This window comes from Tenrec ecaudatus, chromosome 15, assembly GCF_050624435.1.
Source record: "Tenrec ecaudatus isolate mTenEca1 chromosome 15, mTenEca1.hap1, whole genome shotgun sequence".
NCBI classification, from domain to species: Eukaryota; Metazoa; Chordata; class Mammalia; order Afrosoricida; family Tenrecidae; genus Tenrec; species Tenrec ecaudatus.
In genome coordinates this window covers 56,279,535-56,301,426 of record NC_134544.1, presented here as the reverse complement: position 1 = coordinate 56,301,426, position 21,892 = coordinate 56,279,535, and the positions used below count along the sequence as shown (strand labels likewise).

Below are 21,892 nucleotides of genomic sequence, written 5' to 3'. Positions count from 1 at the left end.
AGGTTTACCCTGCCAGTTCTGGGAGAAGGACCTTATTTCCCTTTCAAAATCTGTGAGCCCTGTGTTCCTTGGACCTCCATGGTACCAATCTTTCCCTGGATCTAGGAGGTACTTAGCGCAGAGATATTGGGGTGCAAATGATGCTCTCTACACCTGGTATTTCTCTTTTGTTGGTAGCTAGGTACCTCCCTCTACTTACTTCTTTCCTTTCTCTCTTTAAGATTGAAGGAAATGCAAGCCACAGCAGAGGAAACTCCACTTACATTGGATCAGGGCTGTAACCTGAGCAAGGGTGTTGCATCCCACCCGAATCACTTTCCAAATGATTGGCTGATCACTTCAGCTCACATCATGGAAGATGATTATATCATTACACAGCTGCCAAACTGCATCATTACATAATTGCCAAACAACTGAACACCATGGCCCAGCCATATTAATACATAATTTTGGGAGACAAATCTCAACCGTTGACACCTTTCTTAAATCCACAGTTGCTTCCCTTCTACTGAATTCTTAACACTGAAATCAGGCTCAGTAACACATACTTCCTGACTCATCAAACTTGGAACCCAAACTAATTTGTCTACTTCTCAAAGTTTTCTGTTTATCTCCTGTCACCATCACAAAACTCCTAACCATAAAAGGTCAGCTACTCTCCATTCAAAATATGCTTTCCTGCTGAATTCATAGCTATAACACCTTGCCTTTACAGAGGCTGACCCACTAGAATCTCATACGCAGTGAAAAGCTAATCTATATTAGCTTCACTTGTACTGTTTTCTCAACACCTTAAATATGAAATGTTATCATCATTATTATGCAGACTGAAAGGTGTAATAGCACAAAGTAGGTGCCCAATAAAATGTTTCTGGATTTTAAAATAAAAGCAAAAATATAACATGATGTTAGAAAACTATTTCTGGAGGACTAAAATGTAAGCATCACTATAAAGTTGGTTATTTTTTAATTTAAAAATATGCCCCAAAATTACCTACATTCTAATAACATTTAAAGTATATACCAGCCAAAAAATAGATACAGGTACTTAATATTTTCTCTGTGTTTGAAACACAAGGTTATCTGCTCCCATAAAGATTTACAGCTGCAGAAACCTATACAGAGTCACTATGAGTCAGAATCAACTTGGTGGTTATCGGTTTGGGTTATGGAAGTGTTTTGGAGTCACTGGGCGATACAAATAGTTATTATAGTTGGCTGTTACTAAAATGCTGGCAGTTCAAGTTGATCAAGTGGTATCTCAGAAGGAACGGCTGATGAGCTACTTTCCCAAAATCAGCCACAGATAGCGCTATGGTGCACAGTTCTGCTCTGAAACACAAGGGGTCACCAATACTTGGCGCTGACTCTATAGCAACTGGTCATCAGATCAAAAGGAAAAAAAATCAAGAAACAAATCCTAGATATAGGAGGCAAATGAGGGAAGACATTTATATGTAATGTGTGATCCTGAATTGGATCTTGAAGCAGAAGGGAAAATAAATTTCATAGTGGAAATTAACTGGGAAAAATTGTGTCATGCTAATGATAAATTCCCATATTTTAGAAGCTAATAATTGTCTTGGAGTTATAAATGGGCTTGTTCTCAGGAAACCCACCCTATTATACTCAGGAATAAAGGGCATGCCTAAAACTTATTAATGAAAGTGAATGATAAACCAACTTCTTATAATTTTTTATAAATTTAAATTATGTATAGTTAGAAAGCTTAAAAGACAAAAATTTAAAAATATTCCACCCCACTAGTAATTAATGTCCATGAACTATATACCCAAAATGGTTGAGAAAAACTGAATTTCAACAAATCTATTATCACTTTTAAAAAATTGTACCGTATATATTCGAGTATAAGCCGACCCAAATATCAGCGGAGGCACCTAATTTTACCACAAAATCTGCATTAAAAATGTGCTGAAAATCTCGGCTTATACACGAGTACATACAGTAGATACTCTCCCTAACCCGAAAGGGCTGAAATTAAGTTTTATTGTTTTTAGTATGAAAAACAAACTGAACACAACACTATGATATGGTCAATAAGCACATGGTGCTCAGCATTAGTCATAGAGGGAATGCAAACAAAAAACCACGATACCACTCCACACCCAGTAGATAATACATAAAAAGGCAAGTAATAACAAGTGCTTGTAAAGAGAGAGAGATTGGAATTCACATACAGGCACTTTGGAAAATAGTTTGGAAGTTCCTCACAAGTGGGAAACAAACATTCATTACAAAAACTTCAAGGTATACTCAAAGGAAAATGAAAACATACAAAGACTTGTGTTGTACACAAATGCTCACAGCAACATTATTTGCATTAGCCAAAATGTAGAATTAATCAAACAACAACTCATGACTAGATAAATGAAATGTCATATAGCCAAGAGTATAATGTATATTTTTATCCATAAAGAGAAATGTACTGATACATGTGACAGTATGAGTGAATCTTAAAAACTTCACGCTAAGTAAGTAAAGGAAACTAGTCACGAAGACATGATGTGACTTGATTTAAATGCAAAGTCCAGAATAGGCAAAACTACACTGACACAAAGGAACCAGAGGTTGCCTAGAGCGTACAAGAGTTGGCACAGGAGGAGGAGTGACTACTTAAGCTGGTGTGGGGGATGAAAGGTTCTAAAACTGAATGTGGTGAAGGCTACACAACTGGGAATATTCTAAAAACAATGAATCCTACACTCGGAATGAGCAAGCTCTCTCCTATGTCAATTATATTTCAATAGAACTGCGGTTATAAACATGAATGTGACGCCAAAGTTACAGTTCTACCAAATGACATTTGGATTATTTTTCCAACAGGATAGCTATGGCTGGTTTATGATTTAGTTCCAAGTGGTTTAGTGTAAGCACTCCATATCAGTGATGTTTTCAAAAACACACAGTGTAAAAGAAAAGGCACTAAATAAACTGTGAATGAAGAGTTATGAATATATTTGCTACAACCCTCTCTCAAAACTATTTAATAAAGGTACTGACCTGCAGTAATATACTGTGCTGAAGCCATTTCCCCTGAAGCTCTCAAGGCACCTGCATACCTAGAAAAGTTAAGGTAGAATCAAACACTAATAGGATTCAATTCCGTCTGAGACTCAAATGGAGAGAGACCAATGAACAGGACTGATCACTTACTGTACCACCCACAATCTCATTGGCTGATGGGGCATGACTCAAAATAGGAGACAGCTGCAAACATCTACAAACAATTGGAAGCTGGAATGTACTGAGTATGAATGTAGGAAGTCATCAAAATCGAAATGGAACACATACTTACATGCTAGGCATCAATGAACTTAAATAGACTTCTCTTGGCCATTTTTAATAAGACAGTATTACGGTCTACTAAGGTGCCCTGGTGGTGAGAGTTGGGCTACTAACCAAAAAGTCAGATATTCAAAATCAGAGCCACTCCATAGGACAAAGATGAAGCTTTCTACTCCTGTAAAGATACAGTCTTGGCAACCCACAGGGGCAATCCTACCCTGTCTTACAGGTCACTGAGTTGCATTGGACTCAATTGCAGTGAGATGGTGAAGTACAAAGATGTCTGTCAGAGGAAGCTACCTGCTTGCATAAAGAAACCCAGCCATACAAGTATCCTTCACATTGATGCACGAATCACAAAAGCTTCAAGCTAAAAGCCAAACTCACTGCCATCAATCAGGTCAATCCCGATACAATCCCTGTGGATTTCCTATACCGTAACTATTCATAGGAGTAGAAAACCTCTTTCTCCCCCACTAAAGCTAGTGATACATAAATTTAACAACTTTAGCACCACTTTCAGTCTGAAATTGACCAGGCAATCAAGATGCACTGATAATCAATGACTATTGAAATGTAAAAGCTGTAACCTCCTCCCTGGGGGACGGGCAACAGAAAAGGGAGTGAAGAGAGACGTCGGACAGGGCAAGATATGACAAAATAATAATTTATAAATTATCAAGGGCTCAAGAGGACAGGGGGAGCGGGGAGGGAGGGGGAAAAAAGAGGACCTGATGCCAAGGGTTTAAGTGGAGAGCAAATGCTCTGAAAATGATGAGAGCAATGAATGTACAAGGGCGCTTTACACAATTGATGTATGTATGGATTGTGACAAGAGTTGTATGAGCCCCTAATAAAGGGGTTTTTTTTAATTTTGTTTTTTAAGAGCTGGTATCAAGGGCTCAAGAAGAAAGAAAATGTTTTGAAAATGATGGCTAAGCAAATGTGGCAAAGAAAGTTTACAATCAGGAAAAGTGTGCGACAAGGCTGAATTCTGTCTCCATATTTATGCTGAGCCAATCATCAGAGAAGCTGGATTCTATGAAGAAGAATATAGCATCAGGATAGGAGGAAGGCTTATTAACCTGTAATATATGCAGGTGACATAACCTTGCTTGCCGAAAATGAGGACCTGAAGCACTTGCTGAGGAAGATCAAAGAGTGCAGCCTTCAGTGTGGATGGCAGCTCAATGTAAAGAGAACTAAAACCCTCACAACTGGACCAATAGGGAACGTCCTGATAAATGGAGAAAAGATTGAAGTTGTCAAGGATTTCTTCTTGCTTGGCTCCACAATCTGCTCATGGAAGAGCAGTCAAGATACCAAACAATAGATTTCACTGGGTAAATCTGCAACTTAAGATATCTTAGACATCTTTATAAAGTGTTGGAAAGCAAAGATGTTACTTTGAGGCCCAAGGTGTGACTGACATAGGCCATGGTATTTTTAATTGTCTCATCATATGCACATAAACACAGAACACTGAATAAGGAAGGCAAGAGTTAGTGCATTTGAATTATTCTGCCAGCGAAGAACACTGAAAGCACAGACTGCCAAAAGAACAAACAGCTGTCTTGGAAGAAGTACAGTCAGAATGCTCCTTGGAGGCAAGGATGGTGATACTTCGTTTCATGGACTTTGCACATGTCACCAGGAGACAAATAAATATGGTACCTTATAGAGCCGGTGTGTCCCTGCACTAAACTTTCACAATCCATGAGCTAGAGACCTGTGATTCAAATGAGAGGAAACAGTAGAGTCGCAGCAACACTGGTAGATGCAGCAAAACAAGGATACCAGCAGGGGATAGTGTGGTGGGCTTCCAGAACCACAGACGACAAAGTACCTGCAGAGGGTTTGCTGGAGTCAGAAGCCTCCAGCACTTGGTGGAGCTAAGTTTCCTGATTCATGGAGCTAAACTTGAGCACTTTCAGGGTGGAGTGGCTTTCTCTATACACAAAACCAAACACCAAACTCACTGACATTAAATCAATGCTGACTCAGAGACCCTAAAAGACAGGGCAGAACTGCCCGCTTGAGTTTTTCCAAGGCTGTAACTCTTTACTGGATAAAAAGTCCCATATTTTTCCCGAGAAGTGGGCTCATGGTTTCAAACTACTGAACTTACAGGTCTAGGCCCAAAGCATAACCACTACTGCCACCAGGGTTCCTTGCACACAAACAGGGAGATCTAAAGGCCTTTGGAACACTTGTCCAAGCAGGGCAGAGGCCAGGTTACATGGCTCAGTCTTAAATGAATAAATCTTATAGTAGCTCAATAAAGCTGTTTACAAACATTTAACAAAGCATTACTCACCCACATCTGAACCTCAAAGATGTAAAACTTTTCTCTTGAGCCTTACCTTTTAAGGGCATCTTTGAGTTCAGGCACAGAACGGATACACTGAACTGTAGCATTCATGTAACAAGTGTTACCAAGGTTTGTCAATCCACATGGCAATTCCATCTGATGTGAAAAAAAGAATTAGACAATTTTTATAAATGAATTAACATGGTATATATTTTAAAACTTCAGAGTCTGAGGCAAGTTACACACCAAACTCTATTATTTTAGTCCACTTTCATCCTAAAGTAGCATTGTTTATTTCCCTCATCTTCTTGAAAATAATAAAAGATTGGATCAATTAGTGTTTGTGTATATTATCTGAGTAGAAAATGGCTCTACAAAAATGAAAACTAATGACTTGTGAAATTAGACATCCTGATATTAAGGATTAAATATGAAACACGTAGACATAACTTTCTGAAAGTCACCTTGATTCTCCTTTGAAAAGTACTTATCTAACGTAAGAGTTAGTGTGTCTTACAGCAGACGCTAGCTGCTCTTCTGTCATGTCTTCAACAAAGACGGTTTTAGCTGAGGGTTCCTCAGGAAGCGCGTCGGCCGAACCTATCATGAGCAGATTCATTCCCTGTTTCAAAAACAGTAATTTCACAAAAATCCATTAAAGCTAATGTTTACGCCCAATGAAAGACACCAGACAAAAAAATAGGATACATACTACATGATTCTACTGATACGAAATGTTCAAAAAGGCAAATCTACAAAGGCTAGTGGTTGCCAGGGGCTGGGTTGGAAGAAGAAATGAGGAGAGACTTTAGTGACCATAAGATTTTTTTCTGGGGTGATAGAAACATTTAAAAATTATATTGCGTGATGGTTACACAACTCTATACATACACTAAAAAGAAAAAAAAAGGTACAGAGGTGGTGGCTGCCAGAGCCAGGGGTTACCTGCTTATCTGCAAAGGGGAATGAGGAAACTTTTTAGAGTAATGAAACTTCTTTATCTTGATTGTGGTGGAAGTTACAAGATTACTTAAATTCAATGGAAAGGTTACCTAAATATATAAAAGTACATAAATTCATCAAAATGAAAAAAATCATCAAAATGTACACTAAAAAAACACAGATGAATTTTATTGTATGTAAATGATACCACAATAAAGCTTCAGACAGGGTACACCCACGTCAGTTAGCATAACATGGTTCACAAGCACAACGTTCTGCGTGGCCATCTAAGGTATGATGGTCTCTCTCTGTCCAGAGGAAGTCAGTGTGAAGAAACCCGAGGGCACATATAAATGGACCACCTGGAAGCTCAGCCTTTTATGATACGGTGACCAGATTTTAACATTGGTAAAGCGGGACACCAGTGGGACACCATTGATAAAACTCATATCCTGGCGAAATAACCACATGGCAGCTGAAAACCTTATACCCTAGCTTGTCGGGAATTCTTTCCAAGAATCGGGACTTTTTTAAAACGCCGCGGGACATGGGAAAAACTGTTAAAAATCGGACTGTCCCGCTTGTGGGACATCTGGTCACCTTATTTTATGACCATGAAACCAATTCAAGATGCTGCCCAGTTCCCACCACCACCTGCTTGCTCTCTACGAGACCACACTGGATGGAGTAGGAGAAAAATAGACAACAGAACTCAAAATCATATAAGAGATGAGGCTTACTGGCTGGAAAGAGACTGGTGGAATCCTGAAGACTATGCTCCTTAGCCACCCTTCAGGTTTGGAACTAAACACATTCCTGGAACTCAATTTTCAGCCAAATAATACACAGGCCTAAAAGGAGAACAGTAATACTGGGGATACTTACACCTTAGAATAATCAGCTATTTGCGATCAAAGGGGCTGCATTTACCCAAGGATAAAGATCAGAGAGTTAGGAAAGAAAAAAAATAAAAACAGTAAAGCCAGGGTGGAAGGATGGGGTACATGACGCTATATGGTAGGGGTTACATTAATGGCATGACACAAAATATGTAATTAAAGAATGGAAACATTTTCTCTGTGCACCTTCACTCAACTCACAATGAAAGATTTTTAAAGTATAAACAAAGCTGGGGGTGGGGGTGGGGAAAGATTTCTCAAATGATCATTCATACTAGTGACATTTCTCACTGTAACAAATTGTCCAATCACTGACAACACTCACTCTGTAAATGTCTGTTTCACAATGATTTTTTTTAAAAAATCAGTGCCATCGAGTCAATGTTGACACATACGACCCCCTCTGGGTTTCCTGGATTGTAACTATTTGGAGCTTCTGGTGGTTTAAATCGCAGCCCATCTAGTAAGCATTATGTCACCAGAACTCCATAGCAAGAATTACTTACATTTGAATCTAAGATTTTCAGAATATTAAATCTTTCAACTTTTAAACATCAAATGAAGAGTACCTTAATACAAAATATCTAATTTTAAATTCCACATATATTAACCTCAATGGGAGAAAAACTGCTGCAAGAAATCAACAATGTAAGAAATATGACTAGAAAAACTGGAAGTCATTAAAACTGAAAGGAACGCATAAAAATTGAGGTGTTAATGAGCTGAAATGGACTGGTTTAGACCATTTTGCTTCAGATAGTCATATGGTTTACTATGCTGAGAATGACACAATTCAGAGAAATGGTGTTGTGTTATCAAAAAGGACACTTCAAGATCTGTCTTGAAGTACACACAATGCGATCTGTGAAAAATAGGCAAGAGCTCTGGGTAGTGTAGTGGTTACACACTGGGCTAACCTCAAGATTAGTCATTTGAAACCACCAGCTGCTTCATAGGAGAAAAATGAGGCTTTGTGATCCCAGGAACAGTTTGGGAATCACAGGGGCAGTTCTGCCTGTCCTACAAGGGGGCTGTGAGTTGCATTCTGTAAGGCAGAGAAGTTGGCTCTTTTCCTTTTTATATATTAAGACACGGTACCTTGGTGGCTCCGTGGCTGAAGAGCTTGGCTGCTAACCAAAAGGTTAAAAATTTTCACCAACCAGCAGATCCACAGAAGATAGATCTCTTTCCATAAAGATCCAACTTTGCTAGTTCAATTTCCATCTGTTTTAGATATCACCAAATCAATTTCCATAGTGGCTGTGCATACCTACAAGTCCACCAGCAGTGGACGAGAGTTCCTATCTCACCACAGCCCCTCCCAATACTTGTTGCTTTCTGATTTTTTGAAATGTGCAATCTTGACAGTGTTAGGTGGTAATTTGCATTTCTCTTATGCCTAATGATTTTCTCATATGTTTATTGGCCATTAGGATTTCTGTCCCTGTGTAACTTCTATTCAGGTCCTTTGCCCACCACCTAAGTGGGAAATTAGGTTTTTTTCTTTGTGGAAGCTAGCACAGTATTGCAGATTTTAGTAATAAGGCCTTTGGTCTGATATGTCATTCATTATAAAGATGTTTTCCCAGTCCGTGGACTCTCTTGGTGAATTATTTTGATGTACACAGGTGCTTTACCTTCAGTATATCCCACTTGTCAATTTGTGACTCATTGTGTTTGTGTCCTTCCCTATGTCTGATAGCCTATGTATTCCCTGCCCCAAAGTTCTCCCCTACTGGGCATATACTCAGAAGAGGCAAGGAACAAATCATGGCCAAACATCTGTGCTCTAACGTTCATCTCGGCACAGTTCACAATTGCAAGGAGTTGGAACAACCCAAATTTCCATCAACAGATGAATGGATTAAAAAACTGTGATACATACATACAAAGGAGTACTACGCATCTATCAAAAGCAGTGATGAATGCATGAAGCACATCACCGCATGAGAAGAACTGGAGGAAATCATGCTAAATGAAGTAAGCCAAGCACAAAAAGACAAGTACAACATGGGTCTGCTAAGGTAAGCTTCAAAAAATAAAAAAAGCAAAAGGTACACAGGGAAAAAACTGCTTTAACAAACACTCCTGTGGTGGGGTCCAGGTAGTATGGAAGGGGACAGACCAAATCCAGGGATACATATGCTAGCCAACTAAAAGGAGGGGGGAAAGAAAGACATGGGTAGCAGAGGAACAGGGCACTAACCCACTCAAGGGGAAGGTATTGTTTATATCTCCATAGGAAAAGAGGGACCAGATTTCAACCCGGTGCTCTAAGATGTGAACGCAACATACCGGCATGAAGCAGGGAACCAACAGAGAGGTCTAAGGGCCAGGCCCCAATCACAACTATGTGGACAATCCCCCTTACCCCCAGAATAATTTACTTGAGAATACAGCACTAAAGCTATACAGGAGCAAATGAAGGGTGAGGAAGAGAGAGTGGAACACATCCTGGCCCACCAAGCCTTAAGGACCATATCCCCGCTCAGAGCAGTCAGTACACAAAGGACCATATGGCCTGCCCCACTGTGAGACATGACATCCCTCACTGATCCATAGCCCTATGGAGCACAAGACTGGAACTGCACCTGATCTGACCCCACCACACCAACGCAAGATACTAAGGATGTGCAACAGAACCACAAGGGGACCAGAGCAAGGAAGTCCAGAGGGAGTACCAAAAATAGACTTTGGGGCCAGGGCATGGCACCTCATCAGATTCCACTGGAAAACACTCCTAAAGGTCAACAAATAGACCTTGAACTATTTATATGCTTTTTTTTTGTCATTGGTTTTTGGTGATGTTCTGTTTTCTTTTGTTGCTATGTTTTGCTGTCTTGTTTTTGTGCGTATTATTATCTCTGCAGGTCTATATAGATAAGATAGGTGGGATAAATGAGACAGACAAGAAAATTACGGAATGACAGATCCTGGGGAACATAGGACAGGGGGAGGCAGAGGGAAAGGAAGTTGGTTAACAAACCCACGGACAAGGGAACAAGTGATCCAAAATGGATGGCGAGGAGGGTGTAGGAGGACTGGTAGGGCTTGATCAAGGGCAATGTAACCGAGAGGAATTACTGAAACCCAAATGAAGAATGAACTTGATAGTGGGACAAGAGCAAAGTAAAAAGAAACAGAGGAAAGAATTAGGAGGTAAAGGGCATTTCTAAAGCTCTAAATACAGGCATGTACATATGTAAATATATTTATATATTATGGGGAAATAGATCTATGTGCATATATTTATAGATTTAGTATTAAGGTAGCAGATGGACATTGGGTCTCTACTCAAGTACTCCCTCAATGCAAGAACAAAAGGTTCTATATTAAACTGGCATATCATGATGCTGACCTTCCCAACACAATCACTGAAGACAAAGCAGGTGCATAAGCAAATGTGGTGAAGAAAGCTGATGGTGGCCGGCTATCAAAAGATATAGCGTCTGGGGTCTTAAAGGCTTGAAGGTAAATAAGCAGCCATCTAGCTCGGAAGCAATAAAGCGCACATGAAAGAAGCACACCAGCCTGTGCGATCACGAGGTGTGGATGGGGTCAGGTATCAGGTAACCAAAGAACAAAATATCATATCATTGTGAATGAGGGGAGAGTGGAGTGGAGACTCAAAGCCCATCTGTAGGCAACTGGACATCCCCTTGGAAGGGTCTCAGAGAGGAGACAAGCCAGTCAGGGTGTGATGTAGCAACGATGAAACATACAACTTTCCTCTAGTTCCTAAATGCTTCCTCCTCCCACACTGTCATGATCCCAATTCTACCTTACAAATCTGGCTAGACCACAGGATGTACACTGGTACAGATAAGAGCTGGAAACACAGGGAATCCAGGACAGATAAACCCTCAGGACCAATAATGAGAGTAGCGATACCAGGAGGGGAAAGGGAAGTTAGGGAATAAAGGGGAAACCAATCACAATGATCTACATATAACGCCCTCCCTGGGGCACTGACAACAAAAAAGTGGGTGAAGGGAAACATCGGACAGTGTAGTACACGAAATGATAATAATAATTTATAAATTATCAAGGGATCGTTAGGGTGGAGGTAGCAGGGAGGGAGAGGAAAACGTGGATACCAAGGGCTCAAGTAGAAAACGTTTTGAGAATGATGATGGCAACAAATGTACAAATGTGCTTGGCACAATGAACGGATGTATGGATTATGATAAAAGTTGTACAAGCCCCCAATAAAATTATTTTTAAAAGAAAAAATAAAGATCGACAACTTTGGAAACTCTATGGGGCAATTCTACCCTGTCCTACAGGATCACCATGAGTCAGATTCAACTCAAAGGCAGTGAGTTGCTGTGTTTTATATTCAGAGTAGACAGCTACTGCTACTGTGGACCAGTGAAGCCAGAAGGGGTCAGATTCTGCCCCCAAGCCATTTTAACAGCGCATACTTAAAAGATTTCTCTCATGAGACAAGTAGAGATACTAATAAATGCAATTTTTGATAATACATTATGAAATGTGTCTGTATATAAAATGTAAATAGCTCAATAAACCAGTATTATCCAAATGACCAACACAGATGTGACATGCATAGTAAGCTCCTTTCTGAAAGCAAAACAAATAGATTTTAATGTATAAGAGGTTCAAATTTTGGTAAATATCAATATATATATATAAACACATCTACAAAATCTCGTTGGAATCCTCAATATTTTAAATAGGGTTAAAGGTCATAAAGTTGGATAACTATTTCAAGGTTCAACAGTTAATAAAGAGGAAAGTCATATAATCTTAACAAGCAGAAGCATGTGAAAAAAATTCAACATCTGTTCATAATAAAAGCCTTAAGGAACTTAGACAAAACAAAAATGCCCAATCTCACTTCACTAACATGTATTAGAAGACCTAGACAAAAGAAATCCAGGTCAATTGCCATAGTAAATCCACAAACACAGTTTTATGTTGGTGAGTAGCTTAAAAGCTTCTGAGCAGCTCATAAGATGTAACTACCATTCTCTCCCTCTCCAGGGGAAAGAAGAGTGAAGAAAATCAAAGACCCAAGCTATTAGTCCAAAGATAACTAACAATGTGAGTCATAGCACCAGTACAACCAAATGGTACCCAACTACTGCTTTGACTAGGATCACACAGAAGGTCACAGACAGAACAGGAGAAATGTAAAACAAAACCACTGGGGAAGGGAGACAGCGGTCAGTGTCAGCTATGAAAATAATAATTTATAATCTATCAACGCTCAATAAAAGATAAATGTCTAGAAAATGATGGCAACATATACAAATATGCCTGACACAACTGATTTATGGATTGTAATAAGAGTTATAAGAGCCCCAAATAAAAAGATCTTTTAATAAAATAAAAATAAACAAATCTCTATAATCCTGCAAAAGACCAAGTTTGTGGTCTGACGAAGACTGGTGGAACCCCTGAGATAATGGCCTTAGATATTCTTAAATATTGGAACTGAGCCTGCCCAAGGATCATCCTGCCAGCCAAACAATAGGCCAATAATGTGAGGAACAATAAAATGAACAGCCATTCATAACAAAAGTCTTAAAGAACTTAGACAAGACAAAGATGTCCTGAGGAATGTAAGGCCAAAAGGGCAGTGTTTACTCAAAAACAGAGTGCAGAGGACAAGAAAAGACATGGAGAAGGATGAATGGAAATTGGGAACCAAAAGAAGAAATTTGTGACTGTAGTTAATTTGAGGGGACTGCAACCAACGTCACAAAATAAAATATGAATATATATTTTAAATGGGAAACCAACATTCTCTGTAAACTTTCACACAAACTATAAAAAAGGTTTTAAAAAAAATCCACTGAAATAAGGCAAAAAAATAAGTCATAAAGATTAGAAAGGGAGAAGTATAATTATCTTTATTTGCAGATAACAAGCTAGTTACATATAAAGTACTATAGAATTTAGCAAAATAGAACTAGTATTACTTTTAGCAGTGTTACAGATGAAAGCCAATTTTTTAAAAAATCACTTGTATCTTTATATTCATGAAAATAGAAAAACAACATTGTATTATCATTTCCAATAAAGAAATATTAGGTTCCAAAAATCTAAGGAAAAAAGTACAAAATCTCTCCACTAAAAATCAACAAAGTTTGCTAAGAGAAAATAAAATATAAATAATATAAACATAAATAAAAGGAGAATTAAGAGAGGGCTTCAAAAAGTTCATAAAAAATGGAATTAAAATATAATAGAATTATTCCACAAGCTTTTGAAGCCTCTCTGTACACCATGGTCAAGGAACCTAGCATGTAATATGGTCAAGATGGTCATTCTCTACAAACTGAAATACAGATTAAATGCAATCTCAACAAACTTAATCGTAATCTAAAATTTATATATTTATATAAAGAAAAAGAGCTAGAATAGATAGAATATTCTGGGAAAAGAAAAAAAAGTTGGATAACTTATACTACCCTATTCAAGACTTACTAAAAAGTTTTAACTCAAGACTATGTGACTCATCTAATCAACAATGTAAATGAAACAAGTGCCCACAAGTAGACCTACAATAAATTTCCAAAGAATCCAGTACAAGTCAATATAAAAGGGAAAGTATTTTCAACAAATGGTGCTAACACTGCTGAACATAAACATGGGGAAAAGTCATCTGCAATTTACTTTGGAATAATAATTAGAAAACTTCATTAGAAATGTTTTGGGGATGTGAGGGCGATCTGGCTGTGACATCTGTCACCCCATTGATCGCCAGGGTTGATTCGGGTGATCTGGCTGGCTAGGCGGGTGTCCCCTTCCTCCCTCACTGCTCCATGTGCGTCCCTCCCGAAGCTGCGCGCTCGGTTGAAGAGGACGACCTTCCCCGATAGAAGGAAGACCGTCCTTCCGTCAAGGGTATACGAGTAGCTGCACTCCCCTGCTAGAACCTCCAAACAAGTCTCAAGAAATGTTTTGGTTATTAATACTTACAGTTTTTATTTTGATGTTTCCCCAGTCATCATCCTGTTTTAAAAACAAATAAAAAGCATTCAACCACCTATGCAAAATCTAAATATAATCTCATAATCAACTAACTTTTAAGCTACTTCAACATAGAATAAAATTTATTTGGTATAGATACATTATTTAAAATTATAGCCAAAAAAATTTTAACTAAAAAAAATAGATAATTTACTAATACAGAAAACAGTAAGTGACGGCAAGGGTGCATAGAACTGAAATTCTGTATCTTGTAGGGTGGAAATGTACAATAGTCTAGATGCTGCAGAAAATGGGCTGGCCGTCTTTCAAAAAATACTGTTTGGGGTAAACAGTACCTACCACTAAAGAATTGAAAATGGGGACAAAAACAAGTATCTGTACACCAATGTTTCTCCAGCACCAATCACAGCAGTCAAAAGGTGAAACAACCAACCAACCAAGTGTCCATCAGGAAATGAATTAAGAAATGTGTATTATACAGACAATGAATTATTCAGCCACAGCAAAATGAAATTCTGACACATGGTATGACATTCATGAACCTTGAGAACATTATGCTAAGTGAAATAAGTCAGACACATAAGGGAAAATATTGTATGATTCCACTCATGTGAAATATCTTAAGTAAATTTAGAAACATTTTACATGTAACTCATGAAGTATTAAAAACAAAAAACTACACTTATATTATGCACAATATTAAAGAAACTTTTTTATGGCCCCCTTGTCAAGGAGGTATGGGCCTTGGTGGTACTGAGGTTAAAGCACTCTGACACTAACCAAGAGGTCAGTGGTGCAAACCCACCAGCCACAAAAGGGAGGTCTTCCAGTCCCATAAAGATTTACAATCTAGGAGACCCAAGGGGCAGTTCTATTATATTCTATATGGTACACATCTTCAAAAGGTTTGGTTTGGGTTTCATGGATAATGTAGGTAAGCTTGCACGCTTAACCACAGACTAAGGTCATTCCAGGGGAGAAGGAAAAATTAAGGTCCTTCCCTTGTAATCGATATTTTTCTTTCCCATCCCCAGGTAGAAGTCAGTGATTTATCTTAAGAGAAAGGAGCTCTCCTTTAACCAACAGGAAACAAGACGAAAGAGCAAAGGGAAAATTGTAATGTGTTTCCAAGTTCCAAAGCCAGCTCTGTAGTAAAGATGTTGAAGCACTTAAATTTATTCATGCAAACATATATACACAAGCACCTTTTGTAATAGTGATCTTTTAAAAATCCATTGTTTCATATTTAATTAAAACAAGTTTTCTATCCTTGAAACAGAAATGTGCTAAGGAAATACAGATAAACTTTTATATTAATCTAAACAATATAAAACTTTCAATCTCTTTCTCACATGAAAAAAATTGAAACTGTTCAGATAAATGGAAAGTCTGCTAATTCCTTGACCCCCACAGATCTCCACTGACACACTGCATTTTAAAATGAAAATAATCCTTTTCTAAGTTTCAAAATAGTTACAGAAAATATTCCTCACTTACACTACACAAATAAAGAATCCTTTGCCACTTGAGTTGAATCCAGCTCATGATGACCCCATGTGTATTTTACCTGTTCATTTCAATGATGACATATTACACACACACACACACACACACACCGCCTCAAACAGTAAATTAACACTAAACACATTTTCTGGTGTTAATTTTTATCATGAATCTGTAATGATGAGATGACATGAAAAACTGATAGAATTTTACCTTCAATGTTCCTCCTTTCACCATGACTTTCTGTCTGGCTGGTTGGACTCCAGTCAATGCAAAGAGCTGAGCCTTGAATACCATTGGAGGTTCATCAGTATTCAATTCCACACCTTCAAATCTCTCCTTTCCCCATTTTACAGTAACTGTAAACAAAATTTTAAAAAGCTTATTTTTCATTTATAATATAATAAGATTTTAAAATTAGGAGATCCTTAGAGGATCATCTAAGCTTGTTCATGAAAGCCAATGAATGCCATTCACCTTTGCATCCTCATCATGCCCAGCTACAGACTTTCATTCAATACATCAGTCCTTCACTTACTAAATCTAATACAATTCCTCATTAAATAAATAAGGAAACTGAGAATTTTAAGTAGTTGATTTTCTAAATTCACAAAAATCACTGCTGTTGAGTTAAAGTTACAAAACTGGATAGTAAATATCCAAGTCTTCTGAAACCTGGGCCAATAGACTCTACAAAACATGACCACACTGAGTATTTACTAAAATATGCTTCTTTTGGCGTTCAAGAGTGTGTTTAATATGCATTAAAAGCAGTACATACTATCAGAAGAGAGCGGAAAAGAAGATTAGAATGTAGTTCAAGCATGAGAAAAATCAAATCTTGGGAGAAGAAAGAGTATTTAGGATCAGTTAGGAGTTGCTGTTTGATGCAAATGGTGATGTGTTAATCATGCACTTCAAGTTGAACTGTTGGCAGCTAAAATCCACCCAGAGTGCCTCTAAAGAGAGTCTGAAAACAAAAATATTTTTAATTAAAAAAAAAGCCTGGTGATCAATCTAAGCGAACAACTGAACCAAAGCGATCTACAGATTCAACGTAATCCCAATAAGAATCCCAACAGCTTTCTTTGCAGAAATAGAACACTCAATCTTCAAGTTTATATTGAAAAGCAAGATGCCCCAATAGCTAAAACAATGCTGAAAGAGAAGAATAAAGTTGAACTCACTTCCTGATTCCAGTTATAGTAATCCAAACAGCCAAGAATTAGTATAACAATGGACGCACAAACCAATGAAATAGCACTGACAGTCCAGAAAGAAACATACCATGTACATGTGAGTATAAACCAACCCAATTATCCGCCGAGGCACCAAATTTTACCACAAAAACTGCATTAAAAATATGCTGGAAAATGTGAAGAAAGCTGATGGTGCACAGCTATCAAACGCTATAGCATCTGCGGTCTTAAAGGCTTGAAGGTAAACAAGCGGCCATCTAGCTCAGAAGCAAAAAAGCCCACAAGGAAGAAGCACAACAAAATATCACATCATTGTGAATGAGCGGGACTGTGGAGTGGGCACCCAAAGCCCATCTGTAGGCAACTGGACATCCCCTTACAGAAGAGTCTCGAGGAGAAGAGCCAGTCAGGGTGCAATATAGCAACAATAAAACATACAACTTTCCTCTAGTTCCTAAATGCTTCCCCCCACCCCCACTATCATGACCCCAATTCTACGTTACAAGTCTGGATAGACCAGAGCATGTACACTGGTACAAATAGGAACTAGAAACACAGGGAATCCAGGGCCGATGATCCCGTCAGGACCAGTGGTGAGAATGGTGATACCAGGAGGGTGGAGGGAAGGTGGGGTAGAAAGAGGGAACCGATTTCAAGGATCTACATATAACAACCTCCTCCCTGGGGGATGAACAACAGAAAAGCGGGTGAAGGGAGACATCGGACAGTGTAAGATATGACAAAATAATAATTTATAAATTATCAAGGATTCATGAGGGAGGGGGAAGCAGGGAAGGAGGGGGAAAAATGAGGAGCTGATGCCAGGGGCTTAATGGAGAGAAAATATTTTGAGAATGATGAGGGTAGCGAAATGTAAAAATGTGCTTTACACAATTGACGTATATATGGAGTGTGATAAGAGTTGTATGAGCCCCCAATAAAATTATTTTTAAAAAGATTATGAGGGGGGGTCAGGGGAAGAAAGTTTACGTGTGTAGTGATTGCCAGGACACTAGCAATGTTATAAAACACTACAGGAGCACAGAGGAAGGCTTCATTAGTGAGGTGAAGATTTCAGAGGGGAAGTGATAACTGAAAGAAAAAAAATAGGTATTAGCTGAAGAATAAGAGAGAATGACTATGCCTGGGTAAGAAGACAAGATATACATTCGAATGCACATAATGTGTGTTAAGAGGGAATTCCCCGAGTGAAAAAAGTATAGCAAAGTGGCAGCTAGAGAAGAATCAAGAAAGGTAGCATGGCTCATGGTAAAATATATGAACCTTACATTGGAGAAAATGTGTATTCCCTGAAAGGTTTCTTAAGTGTTACTGTAGTCTGATTTGAATATTTTATCTCTAGCAGCAACAGGAAAAACGAATTTGAGCAGTACACACTCACTGATATCAGCTAACAACATATTACAACAGCTCAAGTAAAAAATTATGATATAGGGCTAGACCAAAACAGTGTTAGAAATAATGACAAGGAAACCTATTTGAAATTTACGGTCTCACCTTGAGCAAGTTAAACTTTTTACATATCCACGGAAGGGAAATCCCAACCTCAGATAATTATTAAAACAATGCAACAGAGTAATTTTTTTCAAGGTTAAAACAAAGCAACATGCATAAAACTCTAGCTCTGTGCCAGGCGTATAGCAGGTTTTCAATAATTTTTATGGCGTTTATCTTTAACCATGTCAGAATATGGATATTCAATTTTTTATTCAAACATGAAACGGCACTTAAAATGTTCACACCATTTTAATGCAAGGCGGTGGTTGAACTTGAGAACAAATTAGCAATATGGAGACTTCGATTGAAGGCATCGTGGAAACCTACTTCAATCTCCTCATTTGGGCAATGAGGAAAAGATCCAATTAGGCCCATAAAATATTTCAATGGACATAATTTTTAAAACACAAATACTGGTGACTGAGCAGAGGGGTTGGTTTTGCGTGGTTGAGTGAGTTAGCATACAGCTTCCTTTATTGTCTTTACTTCATCAGAGAAAGGATATTTTCAAACATCGCCCTGTGCACTGCTGAGGCTATAGAGAAGTGTTGAAAAATCACTACTGAAAGCATGACACTCGAGATTCCAGACCAAAGGGAATCCACCTTGGGAGAAAACGTGACTCCTGTAAATCCGATCCACCTTTGAAAATGCTGAATCTATTAACTTACAATGATTTTTACTGAGCCCCCTCAGGGATGGTTAATGAATCGTACCTTCATATCCAACCAGTGCCAATACACATGTTAGGTGCCATTTTGAAAACACAAACAGCAGGATACATTCACGAAATAAAAATGTGATGCCCGACCTGTCCCTCGGACTGCCATCGTGGCAAAAACGTGCTGTCACGCACCAATCAAAGGGGAAGTTTGTTTTCATCTCTCCCTCAAAGCTACTACTACGCTTCTTGGACAGCCCACAACTGTGTCTGATTACATAAACATGAAGCAAAAAGTTAAGTTCCTAAACTGCCTTGGGATGAAACAGAAATCGGTGCAAAAGCTACGGTCGGGCCCGTCAGCAAAGGACACACCACGGGGGAAGGGAAGCCGCTGAGGGAAACGCCAAGGCCCAAGAAGGCCGAGCTAACACCGTGCGTCCCTCCCTTCCCCCCTTTCCCTTCCTTCCACCGCGACCACGGAACCCCCTAAGCCGCACTACACCCTCAGCCTGGCCCGGGCTGCCCGGAGTTGCACCTCAGCCTTTCGGACACCCTCAGACGACAAACTATTCTGCAGAGTCACCACTCCCAAAGGACGCCTGCTCCCCCACCCCGGACTCCCGCGCCCGCCGCACCCACTCACTGGCCCCGATGCGAAGCGCTCCCACGCGCCGCGGGCTCAGCACCAGCGAGGGGAGAAGGCGGTGCGGGGCCATCACCACACGGCCGTTTCCAGTGCGTCCCGCTTTCCCTCCCCGCCCCAGCCGCCGCCGCGGGGTCAGGCCTACAGAGGCCTAGCGTGGGGCCCGGGCCGGGGCCGCATGGGGACGGAGCTCACCGGAGTAGAGCGGCATGGCGGGGACCGAGGCGGGCAGTGGCGCAGGAAGGGTGGCCTGGCAGAAGCAACGAAGGGAAGAAACGAGAGGAAGCCGCGGCAGGGAATGAGGCAGACGAGCGGGAGCGGTGGCGGCGCTGGGGCGACGAGTCTCATTCAAACCGGCCACTGGAGATGACGCAACGGCGCGCAGTTCGCTGGACGGAACAGCCGAACCACTGCGAAGCAGCTGCGGGGCGCGGCGAGCCCTGCAGGAAGAAGGAGAAGGGAAGTGGGAAGAGGGGCTGGCGGAGGGGAGGGGGGAGAGGAGGGACAGGGGTGGGCGGGGCGACGCGCGGTGCCGTGCCGCCGGTACAGGTGCGCGCCTGCGCACTGACGACAGCCGTGCGCGCCTGCGCACTGACGACAACGCCGCGCGCCTGCGCACTGACGACAACGCCGCGCGCCTGCGCACTGACGACAACGCCGCGCGCCGCGCCGCTTGCGCGCGTGGCCCCTACCCGGTGTGGCTGCCGGCCGGAGGGAAACGTGTTATTTCCAATGCTATAGTGTTTTTCAGGAAATGGTATCGTTCGTTTTCGAAGTAGTGGACAAGGATGGCTCCGAGAGTCTTCCTTCTTAATATAGTAGGAAAACTGCAAGTAGAGAGCTACGCTCCGCCTCGCTACTTAGTCTATCTCAGTAAAAATGTCTGGCTCTCCCGTTCACGGGGGTTTACTTTTTTGGGGGACAAAGTTTTCTGAAGCCTCTTCCTGCTCTCAATTTTTCATGCATAAATAAGCCTAAACGTTTTAAAGAGGAAATTAACCTGTAAATGGAGACATTTAAGATCAATGGAAGATAGCAATTCAAGCTAATAAAGGTTTGTAATAACCTCAAATGCTGGGAACGATGTTTTGAAGTAGCCATTCTCATAGATTTTTCCTACAACAACCCTTTTGGGAAATGATTCCATCAGTTTACATCAATCATCTTATTTACCCTTCCACTATTACTACTAAGACATCCTTAGAATATGATTTTAAAAACATTTACCGCCCACTTCCTACTCTGTCGGTGGTGAGGAGGCAGCCTACAGGGTCTAGGCCCAGATGCAGATCTGTGTCCAATTTCCTAGTAGTTTCCCACCTCTTCTTCAGGTTCCTCATGAACCCTGCCGTCCAAACCTCGGAGGAGACTGGTAACCCTCTTGTGCCTCCTCTCCCTGGGGAGACCACGAAGGGGACATATTTCTGATTCATATTCAGTGACTTGCCCCCTAGGCCCAGCCCAGCCTGGTGGTGAGACTAATGGCTCGCTCTTTTCTATTTCCGTCAAGGGGGAGGGGAGGGTACTGTACTGGGGCCACATGGGAGGTGACAGGGTGCTATATGTAGATCCTTGTAATCAGTTCCCCCTTTCCAACCCGCCCTCCCTCCACCCTCCCAGTATTGCCATTGGAACCACTGGTCTTGAAGGTATCATCCGCCCTGGATTTCCTGTGTTTCCAGTTCCTATTTGTACCAGTGTACATCCTCTGGTCTAGCCAGATTTGTAAGCTAGAATTGGGATCATGATAGTGGGGAGGAGGAAGCATTTAAGAACTAGAGGAAAGTTGTATGTTTCATCGTTGCTACATCTCATCCTGACTGGCTCATCTCCTCTCCGAGACCCTTCTGTAAGGAGATGTCCAGTGGCCTACAAATGGGCTTTGTGTCTCCACTTCACACTCACCCTCATTCACAGTGATATGATTTTTTTGTTCTGATGATGCCT

At 40.3% G+C, this 21,892-nt stretch overlaps 1 protein-coding gene across 1 annotated transcript in view; it reads right to left on the bottom strand.

Moving 5' to 3' along the window:
* The window catches only part of USP14 (ubiquitin specific peptidase 14), a 58,429-nt gene extending 38,006 nt beyond the window's left edge, over positions 1-20,423 (bottom strand). The window contains exons 1-6 of the mRNA XM_075532915.1: positions 20,141-20,423; positions 16,135-16,280; positions 14,407-14,439; positions 6,135-6,239; positions 5,670-5,773; positions 3,022-3,080 (exon numbers count right to left, since the gene is read on the bottom strand). Coding sequence (XP_075389030.1) covers positions 3,022-3,080; positions 5,670-5,773; positions 6,135-6,239; positions 14,407-14,439; positions 16,135-16,280; positions 20,141-20,156 — 463 coding nt within the window. The 5' untranslated portion in view covers positions 20,157-20,423. The remainder of the gene's footprint in view (positions 1-3,021; positions 3,081-5,669; positions 5,774-6,134; positions 6,240-14,406; positions 14,440-16,134; positions 16,281-20,140) is intronic.
* Positions 20,424-21,892: the final 1,469 nt, after the last annotated feature.